General features: G+C 45.8%; 1 protein-coding gene across 4 annotated transcripts; it reads right to left on the bottom strand.

The window, feature by feature from the left end:
* Positions 1-10,202: 10,202 nt before the first annotated feature.
* On the bottom strand, positions 10,203-27,311 carry LOC139471058 (uncharacterized). Of its 4 annotated transcripts, none has more exons than XM_071253372.1 (8): positions 26,860-27,311; positions 24,464-25,161; positions 23,617-23,739; positions 23,068-23,282; positions 21,369-21,482; positions 18,354-18,566; positions 14,860-14,954; positions 10,203-14,119 (listed from the first exon to the last, which is right to left on the bottom strand). In XM_071253372.1, exons 1-8 carry the CDS (start codon positions 27,228-27,230, stop codon positions 14,083-14,085), a joined length of 1,866 nt encoding a protein of 621 aa, XP_071109473.1. In that variant the 5' UTR covers positions 27,231-27,311; the 3' UTR covers positions 10,203-14,082. The 4 variants fall into 4 exon arrangements, with proteins under 4 accessions (XP_071109473.1, XP_071109461.1, XP_071109466.1 ...); XM_071253360.1 differs by having other exon boundaries at positions 14,860-14,928; XM_071253365.1 differs by having other exon boundaries at positions 14,860-14,928; positions 21,369-21,479.
* Between the last annotated feature and the right edge of the window lie 107 nt (positions 27,312-27,418).

Genomic DNA, 27,418 nt, shown 5'->3' with positions numbered 1-27,418 from the left:
GTGTTCTGTCTTTTGTGCTGATTTATTCAAAACAACTTTGATTTCTTGTGAAGTAAACGCATATTTTCGAGCAGGGACCAATCGTTATTACTTACACATGTTTGAAATAAACTACCCTGTGAACTGGCTCGAAGTACTGTCCGAATTAGTTTCAATATCTGGAATTGGAAACAGCTGAGCTAAATAGAATTAAAATGAATACTGTAAATCTGGAAAGTTTCGCAATAAAAAAAAACCTGCGAAAACTGCAAGCGACACAATAGCAATAGTTCTATGACTTATTTTTTTGGACCAACAAGCAAAGTAAGGAGACATATTTCTTTTATTCACTTCGATACAGTCAAACCAGCCAGTGCATGGCGTATAAATAATCCCTCAATCCTCCATGTCACTAAGAATCTGGAACGTTCACCAACCAGCGACATTTCAAGCAGCTAACTTGACAGTCACGACACCAGCCTCGCAAGACAATTGTCTGGTTGACTGCAGGGATCCTCAACTACAGTTTGTTAAACATGATACTCCAACCTTCCTTGTCGACCCTTAACTACCGTTCGTTTAACATGATACTCCAACCTTCCTTGTCGACCCTTAACTACTGTTCGTTTAACATGATACTCCAACCTTCCTTGTCGACCCTTAACTACTGTTCGTTAAGCATGATACTCCAACCTTCCTTGTCGACCCTTAACTACTGTTCGTTAAGCATGATACTCCAACCTTCCTCATCGACTACAACACATGCATCTACAGTTTGTAAAATGCTGACAATGAGTTTGCTTCACATCATGGTGTTTCCTACACAATAAAAAATAACGTGCAGAATTAGTTGTGAAACCTAGAGTAATCTCAGCAAAATGTTCCACAAACAGTGTAGGCTATTGTTAGCCACTCACAGTACTTCCATGGTGCAAAACCTTCCAGACTTAGAGTAATAGAATGCTCCGGCTTCTGAATCTGGAGTACATGTACTTGGTGGGGTAAATGCCCAGTGGTCTTAAGGGCCACAATTTGCTGTAAAGAGTTGCGTCCCTTGGGCATGCCAGAAACCTATGACTGGGTTCGAATCCTCCATTATGTTTGTCAGCTTGCATCACTTTCTTCCCACCTGAAGCTGCCACGCTCGGATATATATATATGCCTGGCATACTGTTAAGAGCAGTGTTAAACCTAACTTGCTCTCTTTTTAAGTTGAAGGGCGTGGTTGTTATATACAAAGGAACCAGTTTCATCTATCTTGACTTTTTTTATAACTTGCACAGCTTGTAGTTTCATCAGCCGCCTGTGTATCCATCGACAACACAAGTTGACATTCATTTTACTAAGTTATCCTTTGTGTATTAGGATAGGGTAGAGCTAGTAGCTCTGTCTGCAATATATGGCGACACAGGGATGCATGTAGGGAGATTGTGTGACCGAGCTCCCTCTGCTATGTATGGCGACACAGGGATGCATGCAGGGAGATTCTGTGTGTGACCGAGCTCCCTCTGTGATGTATGGCGACATAGGGATGCATGTAGGGAGATTCTGTGAGTGACCGAGCTCCCTCTGATGTATGGCGACACAGGGATGCATGTAGAGAGATTCTGTGAGTGACAGCTCCCTCTGTGATGTATGGAGACACAGGGATGCATAGAGGGAGATTCTGTGAGTGACCGAGCTCCCTCTGTGATGTATGGCGACACACGGATGCATGTAGAGAGATTCTGTGTGTGACCGAGCTCCCTCTGCAATGTATGGTGACACAGGGATGCATGGAGGGAGATTCTGTGTGTGACCGAGCTCCCTCTGCAATGTATGGCGACACAGGGATGCATGTAGGGAGATTCTGTGAGTGACCAACCTCCCTCTGCGATGTATGGCGACACAGGGATGCATGTAGGGAGATTCTGTGAGTGACCCAGCTCCCTCTGCTATGTATGGCGACACAGGGATGCATGGAGGGAGATTCTTTGAGTGACCGAGCTCCCTCTGTGATGTATGGCGACACATGGATGCATGGAGGGAGATTCTATGGGTGACAGATCTCCCTCTGTGATGTATGGCGACACAGGGATGCATGTAGGGAGATTCTGTGAGTGACCGAGCTCCCTCTGCAATGTGTGGCGACACAGGGATGCATGTAGGGAGATTCTGTGAGTGACCGAGCTCCCTCTGCAATGTATGGCCACACAGGGATAAATAGAGGGAGATTCTGTGAGTGACCGAGCTCCCTCTGCAATGTATGGCGACACACGGATGCATGTAGAGAGATTCTGTGAGTGACCGAGCTCCCTCTGCAATGTATGGCGACACAGGGATGCATGGAGGGAGATTCTGTGTGTGACCGAGCTCCCTCTGCAATGTATGGCGACACAGGGATGCATGTAGAGAGATTCTGTGTGTGACCGAGCTCCCTCTGCAATGTATGGCGACACAGGGATGCATGTAGAGAGATTCTGTGTGTGACCGAGCTCCCTCTGCAATGTATGGCGACACAGGGATGCATGGAGGGAGATTCTGTGAGTGACCAACCTCCCTCTGCGATGTATGGCGACACAGGGATGCATGTAGGGAGATTCTGTGAGTGACCCAGCTCCCTCTGTGATGTATGGCGACACAGGGATGCATGGAGGGAGATTCTTTGAGTGACCGAGCTCCCTCTGTGATGTATGGCGACACATGGATGCATGGAGGGAGATTCTATGGGTGACCGATCTCCCTCTGTGATGTATGGCGACACAGGGATGCATGTAGGGAGATTCTGTGAGTGACCGAGCTCCCTCTGCAATGTGTGGCGACACAGGGATGCATGTAGGGAGATTCTGTGAGTGACCGAGCTCCCTCTGCAATGTATGGCCACACAGGGATAAATAGAGGGAGATTCTGTGTGTGACCGAGCTCCCTCTGCAATGTATGGCGACACAGGGATGCATGGAGGGAGATTCTGTGTGTGACCGAGCTCCCTCTGCAATGTATGGCGACACAGGGATGCATGTAGGGAGATTCTGTGAGTGACCGAGCTCCCTCTGCAATGTATGGCCACACAGGGATAAATAGAGGGAGATTCTGTGTGTGACCGAGCTCCCTCTGCAATGTATGGCGACACAGGGATGCATGGAGGGAGATTCTGTGTGTGACCGAGCTCCCTCTGCAATGTATGGCGACACAGGGATGCATGTAGGGAGATTCTATGGGTGACCAACCTCACTCTGTGATGTATGGCTACACAGGGATGCATGTAGGGAGATTCTGTGAGTGACCGTGTTCCCTCTGCGATGTATGGCGACACAGGGATCCATGTAGGGAGATTCTATGGGTGACCAACCTCACTCTGTGATGTATGGCGACACAGGGATGCATGTAGGGAGATTCTATGGGTGACCAACCTCACTCTGTGATGTATGGCGACACAGGGATGCATGTAGGGAGATTCTATGGGTGACCAACCTCACTCTGTGATGTATGGCGACACAGGGATGCATGTAGGGAGATTCTGTGAGTGACCGTGCTCCCTCTGCGATGTATGGCGACACAGGGATGCATGTAGGGAGATTCTATGGGTGACCAACCTCACTCTGTGATGTATGGCGACACAGGGATGCATGTAGGGAGATTCTATGGGTGACCAACCTCACTCTGTGATGTATGGCGACACAGGGATGTATGTAGGGAGGTTCTGTGAGTGACCAACCTCACTCTGTGATGTATGGCAACAGAGGGATGCATGTAGGGAGATTCTATGGGTGACCAACCTCACTCTGTGATGTATGGCGACACAGGGATGCATGTAGGGAGATTCTGTGAGTGACCCAGCTCCCTCTGTGATGTATGGCGACACAGGGATGCATGTAGAGAGATTCTGTGTGTGACCGAGCTCCCTCTGCAATGTATGGCGACACAGGGATGCATGTAGAGAGATTCTGTGTGTGACCGAGCTCCCTCTGCAATGTATGGCGACACAGGGATGCATGGAGGGAGATTCTGTGAGTGACCAACCTCCCTCTGCGATGTATGGCGACACAGGGATGCATGTAGGGAGATTCTGTGAGTGACCCAGCTCCCTCTGTGATGTATGGCGACACAGGGATGCATGGAGGGAGATTCTTTGAGTGACCGAGCTCCCTCTGTGATGTATGGCGACACATGGATGCATGGAGGGAGATTCTATGGGTGACCGATCTCCCTCTGTGATGTATGGCGACACAGGGATGCATGTAGGGAGATTCTGTGAGTGACCGAGCTCCCTCTGCAATGTGTGGCGACACAGGGATGCATGTAGGGAGATTCTGTGAGTGACCGAGCTCCCTCTGCAATGTATGGCCACACAGGGATAAATAGAGGGAGATTCTGTGTGTGACCGAGCTCCCTCTGCAATGTATGGCGACACAGGGATGCATGGAGGGAGATTCTGTGTGTGACCGAGCTCCCTCTGCAATGTATGGCGACACAGGGATGCATGTAGGGAGATTCTGTGAGTGACCGAGCTCCCTCTGCAATGTATGGCCACACAGGGATAAATAGAGGGAGATTCTGTGTGTGACCGAGCTCCCTCTGCAATGTATGGCGACACAGGGATGCATGGAGGGAGATTCTGTGTGTGACCGAGCTCCCTCTGCAATGTATGGCGACACAGGGATGCATGTAGGGAGATTCTATGGGTGACCAACCTCACTCTGTGATGTATGGCGACACAGGGATGCATGTAGGGAGATTCTGTGAGTGACCGTGTTCCCTCTGCGATGTATGGCGACACAGGGATCCATGTAGGGAGATTCTATGGGTGACCAACCTCACTCTGTGATGTATGGCGACACAGGGATGCATGTAGGGAGATTCTATGGGTGACCAACCTCACTCTGTGATGTATGGCGACACAGGGATGCATGTAGGGAGATTCTATGGGTGACCAACCTCACTCTGTGATGTATGGCGACACAGGGATGCATGTAGGGAGATTCTGTGAGTGACCGTGCTCCCTCTGCGATGTATGGCGACACAGGGATGCATGTAGGGAGATTCTATGGGTGACCAACCTCACTCTGTGATGTATGGCGACACAGGGATGCATGTAGGGAGATTCTATGGGTGACCAACCTCACTCTGTGATGTATGGCGACACAGGGATGTATGTAGGGAGGTTCTGTGAGTGACCAACCTCACTCTGTGATGTATGGCAACAGAGGGATGCATGTAGGGAGATTCTATGGGTGACCAACCTCACTCTGTGATGTATGGCGACACAGGGATGCATGTAGGGAGATTCTGTGAGTGACCCAGCTCCCTCTGCTATGTATGGCGACACAGGGATGCATGGAGGGAGATTCTGTGAGTGACCGAGCTCCCTCTGTGATGTATGGCGACACATGGATGCATGGAGGGAGATTCTATGGGTGACCGATCTCCCTCTGTTATGTATGGAGACACACGGATGCATGTAGAGAGATTCTGTGTGTGACCGAGCTCCCTCTGCAATGTATGGCGACACAGGGATGCATGGAGGGAGATTCTGTGTGTGACCGAGCTCCCTCTGCAATGTATGGCGACACAGGGATGCATGTAGGGAGATTCTATGGGTGACCAACCTCACTCTGTGATGTATGGCGACACAGGGATGCATGTAGGGAGATTCTGTGAGTGACCGTGTTCCCTCTGCGATGTATGGCGACACAGGGATCCATGTAGGGAGATTCTATGGGTGACCAACCTCACTCTGTGATGTATGGCGACACAGGGATGCATGTAGGGAGATTCTATGGGTGACCAACCTCACTCTGTGATGTATGGCGACACAGGGATGCATGTAGGGAGATTCTATGGGTGACCAACCTCACTCTGTGATGTATGGCGACACAGGGATGCATGTAGGGAGATTCTGTGAGTGACCGTGCTCCCTCTGCGATGTATGGCGACACAGGGATGCATGTAGGGAGATTCTATGGGTGACCAACCTCACTCTGTGATGTATGGCGACACAGGGATGCATGTAGGGAGATTCTATGGGTGACCAACCTCACTCTGTGATGTATGGCGACACAGGGATGTATGTAGGGAGGTTCTGTGAGTGACCAACCTCACTCTGTGATGTATGGCAACAGAGGGATGCATGTAGGGAGATTCTATGGGTGACCAACCTCACTCTGTGATGTATGGCGACACAGGGATGCATGTAGGGAGATTCTGTGAGTGACCCAGCTCCCTCTGCTATGTATGGCGACACAGGGATGCATGGAGGGAGATTCTGTGAGTGACCGAGCTCCCTCTGTGATGTATGGCGACACATGGATGCATGGAGGGAGATTCTATGGGTGACCGATCTCCCTCTGTTATGTATGGAGACACACGGATGCATGTAGAGAGATTCTGTGTGTGACCGAGCTCCCTCTGCAATGTATGGCGACACAGGGATGCATGGAGGGAGATTCTGTGTGTGACCGAGCTCCCTCTGCAATGTGTGGCGACACAGGGATGCATGTAGGGATATTCTGTGAGTGACCGAGCTCCCTCTGTGATGTATGGCGACACAGGGATGCATGTAGGGATATTCTGTGAGTGACCGAGCTCCCTCTGTGATGTATGGCGACACAGGGATGCATGTAGGGATATTCTGTGAGTGACCGAGCTCCCTCTGTGATGTATGGCGACACAGGGATGCATGTAGGGATATTCTGTGAGTGACCGAGCTCCCTCTGTGATGTATGGCGACACAGGGATGCATGTAGGGATATTCTGTGAGTGACCGAGCTCCCTCTGTGATGTATGGCGACACAGGGATGCATGTAGGGATATTCTGTGAGTGACCGAGCTCCCTCTGCAATGTGTGGCGACACAGGGATGCATGTAGGGATATTCTGTGAGTGACCGAGCTCCCTCTGTGATGTATGGAGACACAGGGATGCATGTAGAGAGATTCTGTGAGTGACAGCTCCCTCTGTGATGTATGGAGACACAGGGATGCATGTAGGGAGATTCTGTGAGTGACAGCTCCCTCTGTGATGTATGGCGACACAGGATGCATAGAGGGATATTCTGTGAGTGACCGAGCTCCCTCTGTGATGTATGGCGACACAGGGATGCATAGAGGGATATTCTGTGAGTGACAGCTCCCTCTGTGATGTATGGCGACACAGGGATGCATAGAGGGATATTCTGTGAGTGACAGCTCCCTCTGTGATGTATGGCGACACAGGGATGCATGGAGGGAGATTCTGTGAGTGACCGAGCTCCCTCTGCAATGTATGGCGACACAGGGATGCATAGAGGGATATTCTGTGAGTGACCGAGCTCCCTCTGCAATGTATGGCGACACAGGGATGCATAGAGGGAGATTCTGTGAGTGACCGAGCTCCCTCTGTGATGTATGGCGACACAGGGATGCATGTAGGGATATTCTGTGAGTGACCGAGCTCCCTCTGTGATGTATGGCGACACAGGGATGCATGTAGGGAGATTCTATGGGTGACCAACCTCACTCTGTGATGTATGGCGACACAGGGATGCATGTAGGGAGGTTCTGTAAGTGACCGAGCTCCCTCTGCGATGTATGGCGACACAGGGATGCATGTAGGGAGATTCTATGAGTGACCAACCTCACTCTGTGATGTATGGCGACACAGGGATGCATGTAGGGAGATTCTATGAGTGACCAACCTCACTCTGTGATGTATGGCGACACAGGGATGCATGTAGAGAGATTCTGTGAGTGACAGCTCCCTCTGTGATGTATGGAGACACAGGGATGCATGTAGGGAGATTCTGTGAGTGACAGCTCCCTCTGTGATGTATGGCGACACAGGATGCATAGAGGGATATTCTGTGAGTGACCGAGCTCCCTCTGTGATGTATGGCGACACAGGGATGCATAGAGGGATATTCTGTGAGTGACAGCTCCCTCTGTGATGTATGGCGACACAGGGATGCATAGAGGGATATTCTGTGAGTGACAGCTCCCTCTGTGATGTATGGCGACACAGGGATGCATGGAGGGAGATTCTGTGAGTGACCGAGCTCCCTCTGCAATGTATGGCGACACAGGGATGCATAGAGGGATATTCTGTGAGTGACCGAGCTCCCTCTGCAATGTATGGCGACACAGGGATGCATAGAGGGAGATTCTGTGAGTGACCGAGCTCCCTCTGTGATGTATGGCGACACAGGGATGCATGTAGGGATATTCTGTGAGTGACCGAGCTCCCTCTGTGATGTATGGCGACACAGGGATGCATGTAGGGAGATTCTATGGGTGACCAACCTCACTCTGTGATGTATGGCGACACAGGGATGCATGTAGGGAGGTTCTGTAAGTGACCGAGCTCCCTCTGCGATGTATGGCGACACAGGGATGCATGTAGGGAGATTCTATGAGTGACCAACCTCACTCTGTGATGTATGGCGACACAGGGATGCATGTAGGGAGATTCTATGAGTGACCAACCTCACTCTGTGATGTATGGCGACACAGGGATGCATGGAGGGATATTCTGTGAGTGACCGAGCTCCCTCTGCGATGTATGGCGACACAGGGATGCATGGAGGGAGATTCTGTGTGTGACCCAGCTCCCTCTGCGATGTATGGCGACACAGGGATGCATGTAGAGAGATTCTGTGTGTGACCGAGCTCCCTCTGCAATGTATGGCGACACAGGGATGCATGTAGAGAGATTCTGTGTGTGACCGAGCTCCCTCTGCGATGTATGGCGACACAGGGATGCATGTAGGGAGATTCTATGAGTGACCAACCTCACTCTGTGATGTATGGCGACACAGGGATGCATGTAGAGAGATTCTGTGTGTGACCGAGCTCCCTCTGCAATGTATGGCGACACAGGGATGCATGGAGGGAGATTCTGTGTACGACCGAGCTCCCTCTGCGATGTATGGCGACACAGGGATGCATGGAGGGAGATTCTGTGAGTGACTGAGTAGTGGATGATTTCATATAATAGACCAAAGAAAAGTCTGGTGATAGGATTTAATGACAAATTTTGACACAGATAAAAAATGTTTGATATAAAATAATTAAGAACATCATCCAATGGTATTGCACTGCATACAAGTACATAGGAAGCACAGTCGCAAGGATACTAGTCTGTCCTTCAGACCCTGCGACTACATTTGTCATAAGAGGCGACTGAGGGGATTGGGGGGTCAGGCTTGCTGAGTTGGTTGATAAATGTCATCATATCCCATTTGCGTTGATCGAAGCTCAATCACTGGATTGTCTGGTCCGGGAATTTTTATTTACAGACTTCCATCATATAACTGAAATATTGCTGAGTGCGGCGTTAAAACAAGGATGCATGTAGAGAGATTCTGTGTGTGACCGAGCTCCCTCTGCAATGTATGGAGACACAGGGATGCATGTAGGGAGATTCTGTGTGTGACCCACCTCCCTCTGCGATGTATGGCGACACAGGGATGCATGTAGGGAGATTCTGTGAGTGACCCACCTCCCTCTGCGATGTATGGAGACACAGGGATGCATGTAGGGAGGTTCTGTAAGTGACCGAGCTCACTCTGTGATGTATGGCGACACAGGAATGCATGTAGGGAGATTCTGTGAGTGACCCACCTCCCTCTGCGATGTATGGAGACACAGGGATGCATGTAGGGAGGTTCTGTAAGTGACCGAGCTCACTCTGTGATGTATGGCGACACAGGAATGCATGTAGGGAGATTCTGTGTGTGACCGAGCTCCCTCTGCGATGTATGGCGACACAGGAATGCATGTAGGGAGATTCTGTGAGTGACCCACCTCCCTCTGCGATGTATGGCGACACAGGGATGCATGTAGGGAGATTCTGTGAGTGACCCACCTCCCTCTGCGATGTATGGAGACACAGGGATGCATGTAGGGAGATTCTGTGTGTGACCCACCTCCCTCTGCGATGTATGGCGACACAGGGATGCATGTAGGGAGATTCTGTGAGTGACCGAGCTCCCTCTGTGATGTATGGCGACACAGGGATGCATGTAGGGAGATTCTCTGAGTGACCGAGATCCCTCTGTGATGTATGGCGACACAGGGATGCATGTAGGGAGATTCTGTGAGTGACCGAGCTCCGTCTGTGATGTATGGCGACACAGGGATGCATGGAGGGAGATTCTGTGAGTGACCGAGCTCCCTCTGTGATGTATGGAGACACAGGGATGCATGGAGGGAGATTCTGTGAGTGACTGAGTAGTGGATGATTTCATATAATAGACCAAAGGAAAGTCTGGTGATAGGATTTAATGACAAATTTTGACACAGATAAAAAATGTTTGATATAAAACAATTAAGAACATCATCCAATGGTATTGCACTGCATACAAGTACATAGGAAGCACAGTCGCAAGGATACTAGTCTGTCCTTCAGACCCTGCGACTACATTTGTCATAAGAGGCGACTGAGGGGATTGGGGGCTCAGGCTTGCTGAGTTGGTTGATAAATGTCATCATATCCCATTTGCGTTGATCGAAGCTCAATCACTGGATTGTCTGGTCCGGGAATTTTTATTTACAGACTGCCATCATATAACTGAAATATTGCTGAGTGCGGCGTTAAAACAACAATCAAACAAACAAAAAACACCCAGGTCTAAGGGGTGATGAGCGAACACAATAGCAACCAGGCTACTACTGCGGAACAAATTCTTGGATGTATGGGACAGTAGACGACTGCCCACTCATAGACATGATGTGTGATGCCTCCCACATAAATATTGGGCTTTGTGGGCTGGAATACTATGAATACGATACCGGATGACCGTAGTGTTAAATGGCTGTATTGTCATCAAGCAACAAAGCTACAGACAAAATATTTTCAGTACTAGTAAATGGAGTCTTAAGTAACGATGTAAGAGCCATTAGAAACGATGCTAGCGCCTTACATATAGTGACCAGTCAGTACAGTTCCCAGTCAAATCATAGGAATGTAAACATTTTTGTCAGATTAACAAATGTTTTAAAATGAAACCTCTTTATGGCCATAAGTTGCTTTTTCCATATGGCAACCATATAGAAATTTGGATTCAGTAACTCTTGAATTTCAACAGGAACTCAATATTACTATTAACTGTTGATATTAAGGGTGTTATGCCAAAATATTCAACATTTGACAAATTGTGTCTTCATCCTACAAGATGCCATGATTGGCCACACTACAATGTAATTCCCATTAGATGTACTAACGATACTAGTTTACAATGGTTCCAATACAGAAGACTACACCATATCTTACCAACTAATATTTCTATATATATTTCAGAGTCTATATACACGTTTCCACTCCAGTGCAGTTCTATATGTACAGAGATCCATGTTAGTTCATATAACATGGAGGCCATTGTTATTTTGTTTTCCTGTAAAATGTTGATAAAAGCAACAAAAGAATAAAATTCTAAAAAAAGAAATGACATCACATTATACCATAAGTAGCTTCTCCATGTGGTGGCCATGTAGAAATTCGGATTCAACCCTCTTGAACAAATTCAGGTGTCATTGGTGGGAAAAGGCATGTGGACTTTTAGCCTGGTTCGCTGTGGAGACTGGAAGTCTGTTGTGTGACAAAACAGCTCAGGGCTTACAAACAAAGGGTCTTGTGTCACATTTAGTGCACATTCATGTATTTTGTACAAAAGAGACCCAGAATCTGATTCAAACAGTATGTGTTGACCGATCAACATTGGCAAGAATAGATGGGCAATTTGTATTAATCCTGAAAAGATAATCTGATTCCTTGTGTTGAAAGGTAAAGCTAAACATATTTCAGGAATAAAATATTGAATTCATCTTACAACATTCAATCATGTTTCCAGTAAATACAGATCTGTGTTATTGTACTGACTGTTCCTGGCAATGACAGTGGCAACCATTGCCTACATCACATAAAGGCAGGATTAAACCAACGTTCTGGATACACACCAATAACTCCTGAACTACACCATGGACATGTTCAGCATGAGATGTTTCACTGCGTGAGTGAGTGAGTGAGTGAGTGTGTGAGTCAGTGAGTGAGTGAGTGAGTGAGTGAGTGAGTGAGAGAGAGTGTGTGGGTGGGTGAGTGAGTGAGTGAGTGAGTGAGTGAGTGAGTGGGTGGGTGGGTGGGTGGGTGAGTGAGTGAGTGAGTGAGTGAGTGAGTGAGTGTGTGGGTGGGTGAGTGTGTGAGTGAGTGGGTGGGTGGGTGAATGAGTGAGTGAGTGATGAGTGAGTGAGTGAGTGAGTGTGAGTGAGTGTGGGAGTGAGTGAGTGTGTGAGTGAGTGAGTGAGTGAGTGAGTGAGTGTGTGAGTGAGTGAGTGAGTGAGTGAGTGAGTGAGTGTGTGAGCGAGTGAGTGAGTGAATGTGTGACTGAGTGAGTGTGGGAGTGAGTGAGTGAGTGTGTGAGTGAGTGAGTGTGTGAGTGAGTGTGTGAGTGAGTGAGTGAGTGAGTGTGTGTGTGTGACTGAGTGAGTGAGTGAGTGAGTGAGTGAGCGAGTTGGGCTTAACGCCGCTTTTAACAGTATTTTAGTTATATCATGGCGTGTCAGCTTAATGTGGGAGGAAAGCCCGAAGTGATGCAGGTGTCAAATGTTTACCACTTTGGTGAAACCCATGAGCACGGGTATGGTGCTAACAAACCTAGAAACATAATCGATAATCGGAGCGAACTGGGATTTAAACCTACAATCATAGATTTCCAGCATGCCCAAAGGACGCAACTCTGCACAGCGAAGCGTGGCGCCTGAGACGACTGGGCCACCCGTGCCCCCTTCACTGCAGGAACATCGCACTACGACCCTGACAGAAACACAGGTACAAATCACCTCCACATTCATCATTATATCAACAACAAAAAAACATTGCAGGGAACTCAGTCATTGTAATATAACAGTTGACAAATTGCTCAGTAAAACACTGGAATGATGTGGTAGACCACCCTGTCAGGCCGGTAACATGAAAACTACAAAACCCTCAAGTTACAGTTAGAATAAAATATACTTTATATCATTAAAAGTATTCTTTAAATTTCATTTGGGTAACTTATAAATAGATGAATATACATGTAAAAGACTCCATTGGTCGTGTGGAATGTTTCGATGTACACACAGTATGTTCACAGGACTTGTCATCATTTCCACATGGATCCCACAAGCTACACACAAGTATGTACATTTATCATGTAAGGAAATATCACTAAGGTGAGATCAAGCAATACCTACATTGTAGATATCGCTGCAATGAAATTGCATCACAATGCAATGCAGACCATTGTAACGTCATTGGTTACCATTTACATGTTTCAATCTGCTATTGTTTCTATAATTAAAACAAATTAAAAACTTGATGGCAAACAGCTGTTCGATTGAGCTGAGGTTAACTTGTGCTGAGTTTCATTTTCATTGACTTGTAAACAATGTGCGTCCTTTCGCTTTGTGGTGGGGTATAAGGAATTTATTCTCCCACTAAGAAACTTATTTTCCTCCCAGCCGGGAGATCATGTGAACCAATCAAACCTCAACATTCTGACATGTAGGTAAGATAACAATCTTTGTACATATTCACATGACACAACATCAATCTTTGTACATATTCGCATGAAACAACATCAATCTTTGTACATATTCACGTGACACAACATCAATCTTTGTACATATTCACATGACACAACATCAATCCTTGTATATATTCACATGACACAACATCAATCCTTGTATATATTTACATAACACAACATCAATCTTTGTATATATTCACATGACAACATCAATCTTTGTATATATTCACATGACACAACATCAATCTTTGTACATATTCACATGACACATTAATCTTTGTACATATTCACATGACACAACATCAATCTTTGTACATATTCGAATGACACAACATCAATCTTTGTACATATTCACATGACACAACACATCAATCTTTGTACATATTCAAGATTTGAAAGATCAAGATCACAGAACATGTAATGAACAAAAAGGTTGTTTGCAGTTATCTCCCTTTTTCACTTAATTGAAACATGCATCCTCCTGGTGCAAGGACATTGAGCATGGAATGGCGCCTGCATGCAGAGTTTACAAGACTTCGTCCAGGACGATCCGAGAGGCAAAGGCGACAGAGAACGCCAGGATGACACCTAGGATGGCGTTGTATGTGATGGGGAAGCTGAACACCTGCACCAAGAAAGAAGCAGCAGTCAGCGGTAATGACAGACCTTACTGACTGAACGGGTTATGAGTCGTTTATTTCTAATATGAGATATCAACATTATGTACAGCCTCTTTAAGGATGTTGATAAAATGTACAAGCTTTAAAAATATATACCCAAATTTTAACAAAGATGACTCCCTAAATTAGAATCCGATTTCAGAAATGTCGGACAAGTCCTTTTTACGAACAGGTGTGTAAGTAACTTTGGTATTTCCTACAATATTCTCATATTCTCACAATCCTCACATCGATTAACTGTACCCCACCCTTGGATGCAATCGTTCAACCACTGCGTTTATCTGCGTAGCCCAACTACATCTATGGAGAACAACTTACTCGACACTTCCCTCTCGAAATAACGTTGTCCAATATATGATGTCGTCAAGTTGCGAGCGCATATTTGAATCTCCAGAAATGACGTCATGATAGAACAATGTTTTATCATGAAATAAACAGTGCTTCATTCTTCATTGCTCTTTGTGTTTTGTCGCATTGCTAACTTATATATCCTAATACAGGCAGTGATGTAGTGATGACATTATTGCTCTTTGTGTTTTGTCGCATAGCTAACTTATATATCCTAATACTGGCAGTGATGTAGTGATGACATTATTGCTCTTTGTGTTTTGTCGTATAGCTAACTTATATATCCTAATACTGGCAGTGATGTAGTGATGACATTATTGCTCTTTGCTGCACCTACCTGCATCTGCAACGGCTGCTGGATGAAGAACTGCAAGAGGCGCAGCCGACTCTCCGTTGGGCAGATACACTTGAACATGAATATTCAAATCTCACCTACCAAATAATCATAAAATAAAAGTGTCTCTCAATGAATTCATTAGGTCCTTACAGGGTTTAGAAGTGTTACACATGAGGCAGAGAATGTATGGATGTCAACTTCTTTATGGACAGGAACACAACGTTGCAGAGTATAGGCTTACTCCTACATCAGGTGAATGACTGCCATGCGGCAGAGAGCAGAGAGATGTACAGGTAAGAACAACAAAAGAAAGAAGATAACAAAAGGTGGAAACTAACAAGGGAAGACAGCAGATAATTGACGCTGATGGGTGATTAGCAACAGACAATGGAAGCCAAAACTTCACAGTAATTTCATTATGGAATTACGAAAACAGGACATACAAGATTGACAGGACATACAGGATGGACAGGACATACAAGATAGAAAGGACATACAAGATGGACAGGACATATAAGATGGACAGGACATACAAGATGGACAGTATATACAAGATAGAAAGGACATACAAGATGGACAAGACATACAGGATGGAGAGGACATACACGATGGACAGAATATACAAGATGGACAGGACATACAAGATGGACAGAACATACACGATGGACAGGACATACAAGATGGACAGGACATACAGGATGGACAGGACATACACGATGGACAGGACATACACGATGGACAGGACATACAGGATGGACAGGACATACACGATGGACAGGACATACACGATGGACAGAATATACAAGATGGACAGGACATACAAGATGGACAGAACATACACGATGGACAGGACATACAAGATGGACAGGCCATACAAGATGGACAGAATATACAAGATAGAAAGGACATACAAGATAGAAAGGACATACACGATGGACAGGACATACAAGATGGACAGGACATACAAGATGGACAGGACATACACGATGGACAGGACATACAAGATGGACAGGACATACACGATGGACAGGACATACAAGATGGACAGGCCATACAAGATGGACAGAATATACAAGATAGAAAGGACATACAAGATAGAAAGGACATACACGATGGACAGGACATACAAGATGGACAGGACATACACGATGGACAGGACATACACGATGGACAGGACATACAAGATGGACAGGACATACACGATGGACAGGACATACACGATGGACAGGACATACAGGATGGACAGGACATACACGATGGACAGGACATACACGATGGACAGAATATACAAGATGGACAGGACATACAAGATGGACAGGCCATACAAGATGGACAGAATATACAAGATAGAAAGGACATACAAGATAGAAAGGACATACACGATGGACAGGACATACAAGATGGACAGGACATACATGATGGACAGGACATACACGATGGACAGGACATACAAGATGGACAGAATATACAAGATAGAAAGGACATACAAGATAGAAAGGACATACACGATGGACAGGACATACAAGATGGACAGGACATACACGATGGACAGGACATACACGATGGACAGGACATACAGGATGGACAGGACATACACGATGGACAGGACATACACGATGGACAGGACATACAGGATGGACAGGACATACACGATGGACAGGACATACACGATGGACAGAATATACAAGATGGACAGGACATACAAGATGGACAGAACATACACGATGGACAGGACATACAAGATGGACAGTATATACAAGATAGAAAGGACATACAAGATAGAAAGGACATACACGATGGACAGGACATACAAGATGGAGAGGACATACACGATGGACAGAATATACAAGATGGACAGGACATACAAGATGGACAGAACATACACGATGGACAGGACATACAAGATGGAGAGGACATACAAGATGGACAGTATATACAAGATAGAAAGGACATACAAGATAGAAAGGACATACACGATGGACAGGACATACAAGATGGACAGGACATACATGATGGACAGGACATACAAGATGGACAGGACATACAGGATGGACAGGACATACACGATGGACAGGACATACAAGATGGACAGGACATACACGATGGACAGGACATACACGATGGACAGAATATACAAGATGGACAGGACATACAAGATGGACAGAACATACACGATGGACAGGACATACAAGATGGACAGGCCATACAAGATGGACAGAATATACAAGATAGAAAGGACATACAAGATAGAAAGGACATACACGATGGACAGGACATACACGATGGACAGGACATACAAGATGGACAGGACATACACGATGGACAGGACATACAGGATGGACAGGACATACAGGATGGACAGGACATACACGATGGACAGGACATACAAGATGGACAGGACATACACGATGGACAGGACATACAAGATGGACAGGACATACACGATGGACAGGACATACAAGATGGACAGGACATACACGATGGACAGGACATACACGATGGATAGGACATACACGATGGACAGGACATACACGATGGACAGGACATACAGGATGGACAGGACATACAGGATGGACAGGACATACACGATGGACAGGACATACAAGATGGACAGGACATACACGATGGACAGGACATACAAGATGGACAGGACATACAAGATGGACAGGACATACACGATGGACAGGACATACAAGATGGACAGGACATACACGATGGACAGGACATACACGATGGACAGGACATACAAGATGGACAGGACATACACGATGGACAGGACATACACGATGGACAGGACATACAGGATGGACAGGACATACACGATGGACAGGACATACACGATGGACAGGACATACACGATGGACAGGACATACACGATGGACAGGACATACACGATGGACAGGACATACAGGATGGACAGGACATACAAGATGGACAGGACATACACGATGGACAGGACATACACGATGGACAGGACATACACGATGGACAGGACATACACGATGGACAGTATATACAAGATGGACAGGACATACAAGATGGACAGGACATACACGATGGACAGGACATACAAGATGGACAGGACATACAAGATGGACAGGACATACACGATGGACAGGACATACAAGATGGACAGGACATACAAGATGGACAGTATATACAAGATGGACAGGACATACAAGATGGACAGGACATACACGATGGACAGGACATACAAGATGGACAGTATATACAAGATAGAAAGGACATACAAGATAGAAAGGACATACACGATGGACAGGACATACAAGATGGACAGGACATACAAGATGGACAGGACATACAAGATGGATAGTATATACAAGATAGAAAGGACATACAAGATGGACAGGACACACAAGATGGACAGGACATACAAGATGGACAGGACATAGAGGATGGACAGGACACAGACGGGATAAAGGAGACACAGAAGTTTGGCAGGGAAATCCAAAGCACGCTGGAGCTGAGCATACCTTGATGAGCCTCTGACCCTCAGCATTGACCTCTGCATAGGCGGAGCAGATCAGCAGAAGGACAAGGAGGGGGAAGACGAACTGCAGGATGCCGGTGAGCGTGGCGCTGTGGTTGGCCCAGAATATGATGTAGTCAGCACACCAGATGAAGATGAACGCAATCCAGCTAGACAGCCACCGCTGCAGGAACCGAGATGTCACTGCCAGACGCCGCTGAAATTGTACCAACTCTGTACATTGTGTGACTGTACAGATCTGACAAGGCTGGGCAGCCAGGTACCCAGGACCAACTGTGTACACTGTGTGACTGTACAGGTCTGACAAGGCTGGGGAGCCAGGTACCCAGGACCAACTGTGTACACTGTGTGACTGTACAGGTCTGATTAGGTTGGGCAGCCAGGTACCCAGGACCAACTGTGTACACTGTGTGACTGTACAGGTCTGACAAGGCTGGGCAGCCAGGTACCCAGGACCAACTGTGTACACTGTGTGACTGTACAGGTCTGACAAGGCTGGGCAGCCAGGTACCCAGGACCAACTGTGTACACTGTGTGACTGTACAGGTCTGACAAGGCTGGGCAGCCAGGTACCCAGGACCAACTGTGTACACTGTGTGACTGTACAGGTCTGACAAGGCTGGGCAGCCAGGTACCCAGGACCAACTGTGTACACTGTGTGACTGTACAGGTCTGACAAGGTTGGGCAGCCAGGTACCCAGGACCAACTATGTACACTGTGTGACTGTACAGGTCTGACAAGGCTGGGCAGCCAGGTACCCAGGACCAACTGTGTACACTGTGTGACTGTACAGGTCTGACAAGGTTGGGCAGCCAGGTACCCAGGACCAACTGTGTACACTGTGTGACTGTACAGGTCTGATTAGGCTGGCAGCCAGGTACCCAGGACCAACTGTGTACACTGTGTGACTGTACAGGTCTGACAAGGCTGGGCAGCCAGGTACCCAGGACCAACTGTGTACACTGTGTGACTGTACAGGTCTGACAAGGTTGGGCAGCCAGGTACCCAGGACCAACTATGTACACTGTGTGACTGTACAGGTCTGATTAGGTTGGGCAGCCAGGTACCCAGGACCAACTGTGTACACTGTGTGACTGTACAGGTCTGATTAGGCTGGCAGCCAGGTACCCAGGACCAACTGTGTACACTGTGTGACTGTACAGGTCTGATTAGGCTGGCAGCCAGGTACCCAGGACCAACTGTGTACACTGTGTGACTGTACAGGTCTGACAAGGCTGGCAGCCAGGTACCCAGGACCAACTGTGTACACTGTGTGACTGTACAGGTCTGACAAGGCTGGGCAGCCAGGTACCCAGGACACTGTGTGACTGTACAGGTCTGACAAGGTTGGGCAGCCAGGTACCCAGGACCAACTGTGTACACTGTGTGACTGTACAGGTCTGATTAGGTTGGGCAGCCAGGTACCCAGGACCAACTATGTACACTGTGTGACTGTACAGGTCTGACAAGGCTGGGCAGCCAGGTACCCAGGACCAACTGTGTACACTGTGTGACTGTACAGGTCTGACAAGGCTGGGCAGCCAGGTACCCAGGACCAACTGTGTAAACTGTGTGACTGTACAGGTCTGACAAGGCTGGGCAGCCAGGTACCCAGGACCAACTGTGTACACTGTGTGACTGTACAGGTCTGATTAGGTTGGGCAGCCAGGTACCCAGGACCACTCTGTACACTATGTGACTGTACAGGTCTGACAAGGATGGGCAGCCATCATTGCAAATAATTTTGTGCTTAAATCACTTTGGATGCCACTGAGTTTCCTGCACAAATAAAGGATCGAAAGGATTTTGCGTCCTGAGAATGCGATAAACGTGTAGAAGCTTTTGCTAATCGTCGGGTGACAAAGTAGACACAATTTGTGGATTCTTGTCAGCCTTGCTTGACAACGGTATAAAGATCTATACGGAAACGTCACCTTTCCAGTAATTAAAGAAGTTGTTTTCCATAAATCTACTTTGTCTGCCGTCAACTTCTAAGTAATGCCTATCTAACAATCAATCATCAGGTGTTATGAAAGGTTCTGGGTGTTACACAAAGAAGGATGATTACATACAGACTTAATTGGAAAATGTACGTGTAGATATATGTACTTGTAAACTTCACATTCTTTGTTTTTATGCATGAGACAATGGAGGCAAGGGGTGGTTGGGTAGCCTAGTGGTGAAAGTGTTCACTCGTCACGCCAAAGCCCATTACTGGTGTCCCCTGTTGTGATATTGCAGGAATATAGCTAAAAACGGCGTAAAATCCATACTCACTCACTGGAGGCAATTATTTTTAGAATGCTGTTGAGCGAGAAAAATAGTCTCTATTGTGGTAGACCTGGATATTTCATCAAATTGTCCAAAACAATGGCCCATTGTCTGTGGACAGTTTGGGCCTGCTTGAATTGTTTCACCATTTTATCTTGTTTCAAAAAGTGTTGGATGATGAAACTTTGCCTAGAACATCCTACCAACAACATTCTTTTCAAAGTCACGTTTAGTTTCCATGGCAACCATATACAAAAACCTACTGGTTCTTTGCTCCCCAGTGTATGCAGACAATTTGATGAAATCTGGTGGTAGGCTTGTTTGTGGCGGGATCTAAGATAATGGCAGGAAATATCAAATCTAATAAAAACGGCCAAAAATGACATTTTCAATATGGCCACTCTGGCAGCAATTTTTAAACTCTGTGAGCATTTATTTAGAGAGCTTGGATCATTCATACACGGTTACAGCTCCATAGGCCATGTAGTTTCACAGATGTTAAAACAGCAAAACTTTACAATGGAAAAACAACCGGACAAACGATGGACAACGCGCCATGACATTACCTCACTTGGTGTTCAGTCAGGTGAGGCAACAATTGTTGTTTGGTTGGGTTTTGATTTATATACAACCCACTTCTTTTTACAAAAGCAAGAAGAGACAGAGTCCTATTTATTGTGTATTTCGTAAGAGCTGCAACATGATTGTCCATATGTGGTCACTTACCGACATTTTCCAGTACGAGAACAGCAGACTGTCGTTGGACATGATGGGCGGAACTGCCAGGACGTCACATGACTCATCGTTGGTCTCCTTCTTCTCCTCCATTTCTTCCTTCTGCTTTACAAATGGAAACCATGGTAACAACATAGCATGTTTCAGACTAAACATTAAGATCGCCAATGGCCACATGACTGATGGCGGCCACTGATCAACTACGGACCACTTTATCTCTACAAGCACCCTGCATGTAGCATGACAGTCGGTGAAACAGTTTGTATTTTCCGTATATCGCTGTGTATAAGGCGAGTTTTTCGTACCGAGAATGAGGGGTTAAGAAGGGGCGTCCAAGATCTCACGGTTTTTTTTCCAGTTGTTTCACTTTCGGCTTCCACTGTCAACTGACTGTCAACTGGCGTTCGATAGCCAGCCCAGCATTTGACAATAAAACTTTTTTCGTCCTAAATAACTGTTTCAGTAACTATTTCCACACATAAACATGATTTGTATCTGTTTTCTTTAATAAAGTTGAATATTTTCTGCAAATAAAGTTGAAATGACCCTTGCCCTGATCCAGATTGTAAAGCCAGCTGACACGGTAAAACAATCAACATCCGTGAGTAGAGAGTCGGAAGTACTGGTAAGCATTTGCATATTTCACATGTGACCTAACATGTGATATCCGGTGAAGCTGAAATCAATTCCCGTTGTTTTTACAGTTGTATGAACAACTGTTGGAGACGGTGTGTATAAGTGATTGTGGAATAAACACGCTGAATGTGAAGCAAACATAAGCCTAGTTAGTTAGAACATAGTTATTTGGCGATTAAATTACTCACCTCCGTCTCTTATGTTATTACCTCATAAATGAATTTTATTTTACGGGCACCAATCCGGTGTTGCACCATGTAAACACAAAATGTAGACGCATGCTGGAGTTGCGCACACAAGCAATCATCGCAGAAAAAACAACGCAAAATAAATGATGTGCTTCATTCCAGGTCACTGTAAACATGGAGTATAGGATTTTGGGTCGATTTTAAAGGCGTGTACAGAGGGGTCGCCTTATACGTGGCATCACTTTATATGCAGCGATATACGGTAGTTATCAGAAACTACAGCTGTGGAGAACGTGTTCCATTGTTTACATCCAGACTTTGAGTTTTGACATAACCCTCAACATGTCTGTAACCACTCTCTTGTTCTCTTGTGAGGTGTTTTAGTTTGGGTGAGACAGCCACTAACAAGTGACTCTTCAGTCCAGGCATAAACCACTGCAGCAGCACTTGCGAGAGAGAGCATCACCGGTAAATCGGTGGAGCAAGCAATGTGCCAACACAAAGGTGTTCCAATGTCCCCATGAACATTGACAGTGAAGCTCGCTCTCTGAACCTGTACAAGGAACACTACTGTTTGTTTGTTTGTTTGTTTGTTGTGCAAAGCCTCACTTGGCAATATTCCAGCTATATAATGTCAGTCTGTATATAATTGAGTCCGGACCAGACAATCCAGTGATTGATATCATGAGCATCGATCCAAGCAATTGGGATACAATGGCATGCATCAACCAAGTCAGCGAGCCTGACCACCCAATCCTTTTAGTCGCCTCTTATAACAAACATCGTCTCCTTTTATGGCAAGCATGGTTTGCTGGATCTTCACGGGTCACTTGCAACTGTTAGACAATGGTGATGTTGCTACTTACCTCCCTGTCAGCCTCCTCTGCTGATCTGACATCATTCTCTCTTGACGTGTTTGAGTGGTCAGTGATGGGTTCCGACCTGGCCCTGCACCGGCTACCGCGAGATCTCACAGGAGAAAATGTTGGTCCACAAATCGATTCGAGAAATACCCCTTGGGACGTCACCACGTCATTGTCGAAGTCGCTGTTCATGGCAAGATCATCCCAGATGAACCACTCTGTCACAAGATGGACATGGAGACACATGTTATTTATTCTGAAGAAGTATCAGCCCCAGTAGACAAAAATCAACAATCAAGAACTTTCGTTGTTGAGTATAGTTCCGACTTTTCTACACTAATACAAGATTAAGCCGGAGCACTGAAAATAAATTCTCTTTTCTTGCTTTTGTCCACACCCTCCTGAACAGCCATGGCCAGTTGTCATGTAGGGAGAGAGTGCTGCACACAGTTACTCATAACAATGTCCACCAACATCTTTAACATAACATTAATGCTGGTTCCAAATTAAACAAACACAGATTGACAAAATGCACTACTTGCGATTGTTTACCCTCCTCGACTTGCTGCTCCCCTTCCCTCTGCTTCAGGGGGACTTGCCCCAACACCTGCTCCATCCAGAAGGCTTCGTACACCTTGGCATCCATTGTCATTTCACGCATAAATCGACGAACACCTGCAATATAACGTATAACACATTGTGTGTTACACTGACTCACATGTAGTATAGAACTGAGTCACATGTGGTATGGAACTGACTCACATGTAGTATGGAACTGACTTACTTGTGGTATGGAACTGACTCACATGTAGTATGGAACTGACTTACTTGTGGTATGGATCTGACTCACTTTTAGTATGGAACTGACTCACATTTGGTATGGATCTGACTCACTTGTAGCATGGAACTGACTCACATGTAGTATGGAACTGACTCACATGTGGTATGGAACTGACTCACATGTAGTATGGATCTGACTCACTTTTAGTATGGATCTGACTCACATGTAGCATGGAACTGACTCACATGTAGTATGGATCTGACTCACTTTTAGTATGGATCTGACTCACTTTTAGTATGGAACTGACTCACATTTGGTATGGATCTGACTCACTTGTAGCATGGAACTGACTCACTTGTGGAGTAACATTGTCTCACCTATGGTATAACACTGACTTACCTATGCTATATACTGACTCACCTACGGTGTAACACTAACACACCTATGGTGTAACACCGACTCACTTATGGTACAACACTGACTCACCTATGATATAACACTGACTATCCTTTGGTACAACACTGACTCACCTATGGTACAACACAGACTCACCTATAGTATAACACAGACTCACCTATGGTACAACACTGACTCACCTATAGTATAACACTGACTCACCTATAGTATGTGTTCGACAAACGGACAGCATGACAAAGCCCACCAGGAGAGTCCACAGGACGCAAAGCAACGCGTAGAATGTCTTTGACACAAACTGGATGTGACACACAATCGGCTGCAGCTGTATCTTGGTACAAGAGGAGCTGAAGAACAGGTCAAAACCATCATACGAGTTGATCCCCACAAGCCCTAACCCAAGGATAGACATAAGACCAGCAGTGCTGATCTTCAGGAACGTCTTTGAATGCATGCGGACACTCTCTGCAAAGTTTTTGTTACTGAACAATTTCCCGGCCAGTTTGTGTGCATAGACCCCAAGCAGGATCCACCCAAAGCCAATCATCATGGTTACTGTTCCGATAAGAACTGTTGTCTTGGAGTATTCACTCAGAATATCACACACATTGTACCAAGCACCAGTAATTCCAAACGTCACGGCGGCTGTGAGGGTGATGACGTGTAGCAACGTAGCAAATATGGGTTTGTCCAGAGGGTTGAGTTTGATGCCGAGTGACCGCGCCAGGAGATACCACATCCAGCTGGGGAGGCGGCGCGACATCTTGATGTTCTTGTGGTGAAGGCCGTCATCCATGGACTGCACCACTGACATGAGCTGTGACAAGTACGGCGAACCCTGGGAGGCCAGGAACCGGTCTGGTGAGGACGTCAACGAACTGATGGAGTCGGGACCTTGGGACCTGGAACCAGAGTTGTAATAAACCTCACCTGCCATATATACGGAGCTGGACGGGACACATGTTGCCAGTGCCATTTTACTGCCTGAGCTTAACCCAGGTAGTGAAGCTCACCTTTCTAACATGAGGTGATAATACACGGAATGTGAAAAATATGAACACTATGTTGACAGTTATTCTCCATGATGTGAACTGAGTTAAAATGGAGCCACACATGCTTTGTAAAAACAGTTATATTCTAATCAAGACTAATAGTTGTCAAGCTCCATCATATATAGCCTTTCTGCATAGGAACTCCCTCAACACAGTACAAGTAAGACACTGATCCCTTGTACATCAAGCCCCACTCAGTGTAAGAATAAATATAAGGATCTTTTCTATAGTGCCGAGTTCCAGCTAGACTGTTCGCAGATGCTTTATATTATTATTAACCCATGCAAAGGATCAGTATGCACCCCATTTTCAAGCCCACTGAGATTCCATGCCACAGTTTAACATGGATACGCAACTCTAACACAGTATATTGACACAAGTCCTTGTGTTATCCCATTAATGCCGAGTGCCAGGCAGTGTAACAAAAAGTACCAACGTCTTTCTTTCTCAAAACAACACTTGTGTATCAATATTTTCTAATTACGGAAGAATTAATACATATCTTGAGGCATTTGGGTGGACTGGGACCCTACTAGGGATGGGACGAGTCCAAATTTACTTACTGAATACCTGTTGTACGTCTCAAGAGTTGATTACAAAATGTCTGATTAGGAATAGTTTGACAGTAGCCCTGGCAAAATGTGTTCAGATACATGTATAAAACAATCTGGTCATGCATACACTTAAGTTGACTGAAGTTTTAACTTAATTCAAACCTATAAAAATCAGAAAGAATGAGTGCTTAGTCAGAAAGAAATGTTAACATTAGTGACTTTAAAGGGGCACTGATCTTAAGTAATGTCCCCGGGACTGGTTGTTGGTTGTTGATATAGCAGATATCTAGACTAGTTTGTGACCTGTGCTGTTCAATTCGTAAGCGCATTTGTCACTTTTATTGATAGTATAAGGGCGTATGGTCCCATTGATCAACAAAATGAAATACAGTTTTGGAATTAATAAGGAAATCTAAGGTATCTAAGGTATATTTGTGGGTAGCTTGGTTTTGTACGATTCTCGTTTACACTATTTTGACTTGCAACACAAATATTTCACCTAAGCATTGCTTTATTTTATCGTGTTTATATTTTTGCAGTCAAAATGTGCAAAGTTTTCACTTAGGAAATGTATTAAACGCCAAAATATTCAGTTCTTTTACAAACTGACTGAAAAATATGTCCATCTGTATTGTTGTGATAACGAATTCCAAACATTTTTATTTTTAATATCATCACCAAGTGACTGACAATGTTAGGATTACATGTACATTTGTATATTGTTTGGATTCTAATCCTTGCATATTTAATCTATTGTGATGTATTTGACCGTCTTAATAACTTTTAGCCAATCAGTTAGATAAATTGGCAGATTTTTCAGTCAATTTGTATCAATAATACAAACATTAACTTTAACATAAACACAAACTTTAACTTTAATACGCCAAAGAAGACTTGGTCTGCTATATCTAACTGAAGCTCTGATGTTCGCAGACAAGACTGTCACACCTGTAATTGATCAAAGACTGATGACATAACGCCATGAACAACTCACATGTCGACTGTGCGTAATCCTCCACTTCCGTAGCGAGATTCACCTGTTGCACGAGACACGTACAACGGATGGATGGCGTGCGTGTGGCGCGTGCGGGTTCTTGCTCGGACCCTCTCTCCACCTGAGTGAGTCGACACATCGCGGGGGCGGGGCCCGGTCGTGGTGACATAATCAGGACGATCAGATTGCGAATGACCGATAACAGTTCTCTTGGCTGCTGAGGGATCGCTTCCAGCCCGTTTCAAGCAAGGCCGGGTCAGGTTGCTTCCCTTGGCCGTCTCTGTCGGAGTTTCGATGTCAAAAGGATTAATTCTCTGTTGATGTTCTATGCTTGCAATATCTAGAAGTTCTTCTGCATGGCCGTCCGCCATGTCGATATCGTGCACGGCCTGTCAGTGTCAATAAGTTGACGTCGCCATTTTTGTTGTTATTGTCCCGGAAATATTAGCGGAACTCCCTCCTCCCCATTAATTCAGGAACAGTCCATAATTATGCAGATGGTGGTGAAGGGTTTTGTAAAAAGAAAGTTGATTATGGCAATATTTCTATGTATGTCCTT

This window comes from Haliotis cracherodii, unplaced genomic scaffold (assembly GCF_022045235.1).
Source record: "Haliotis cracherodii isolate W230 unplaced genomic scaffold, xgHalCrac1.p SCAF_1, whole genome shotgun sequence".
Taxonomy (NCBI): domain Eukaryota; kingdom Metazoa; phylum Mollusca; class Gastropoda; order Lepetellida; family Haliotidae; genus Haliotis; species Haliotis cracherodii.
Note: the sequence above shows the minus strand (reverse complement) of the source record. Positions and strands in the feature narration are given on the sequence as shown.

Coding starts and splice junctions, on each gene's coding strand:
- LOC139471058 (XM_071253360.1), bottom strand. CDS start 27,230: ATGGCGGACGGCCATGCAGAAGAACTTCTAGATATTGCAAGCATAGAA. Junction 23,740..24,463: donor TTGTCGAACACATACTATAG/GTGAGTCAGTGT, acceptor GTTATATTGCAG/GTGTTCGTCGATTTATGCGT. Junction 23,283..23,616: donor GGAGCAGCAAGTCGAGGAGG/GTAAACAATCGC, acceptor ATCTTGTGACAG/AGTGGTTCATCTGGGATGAT.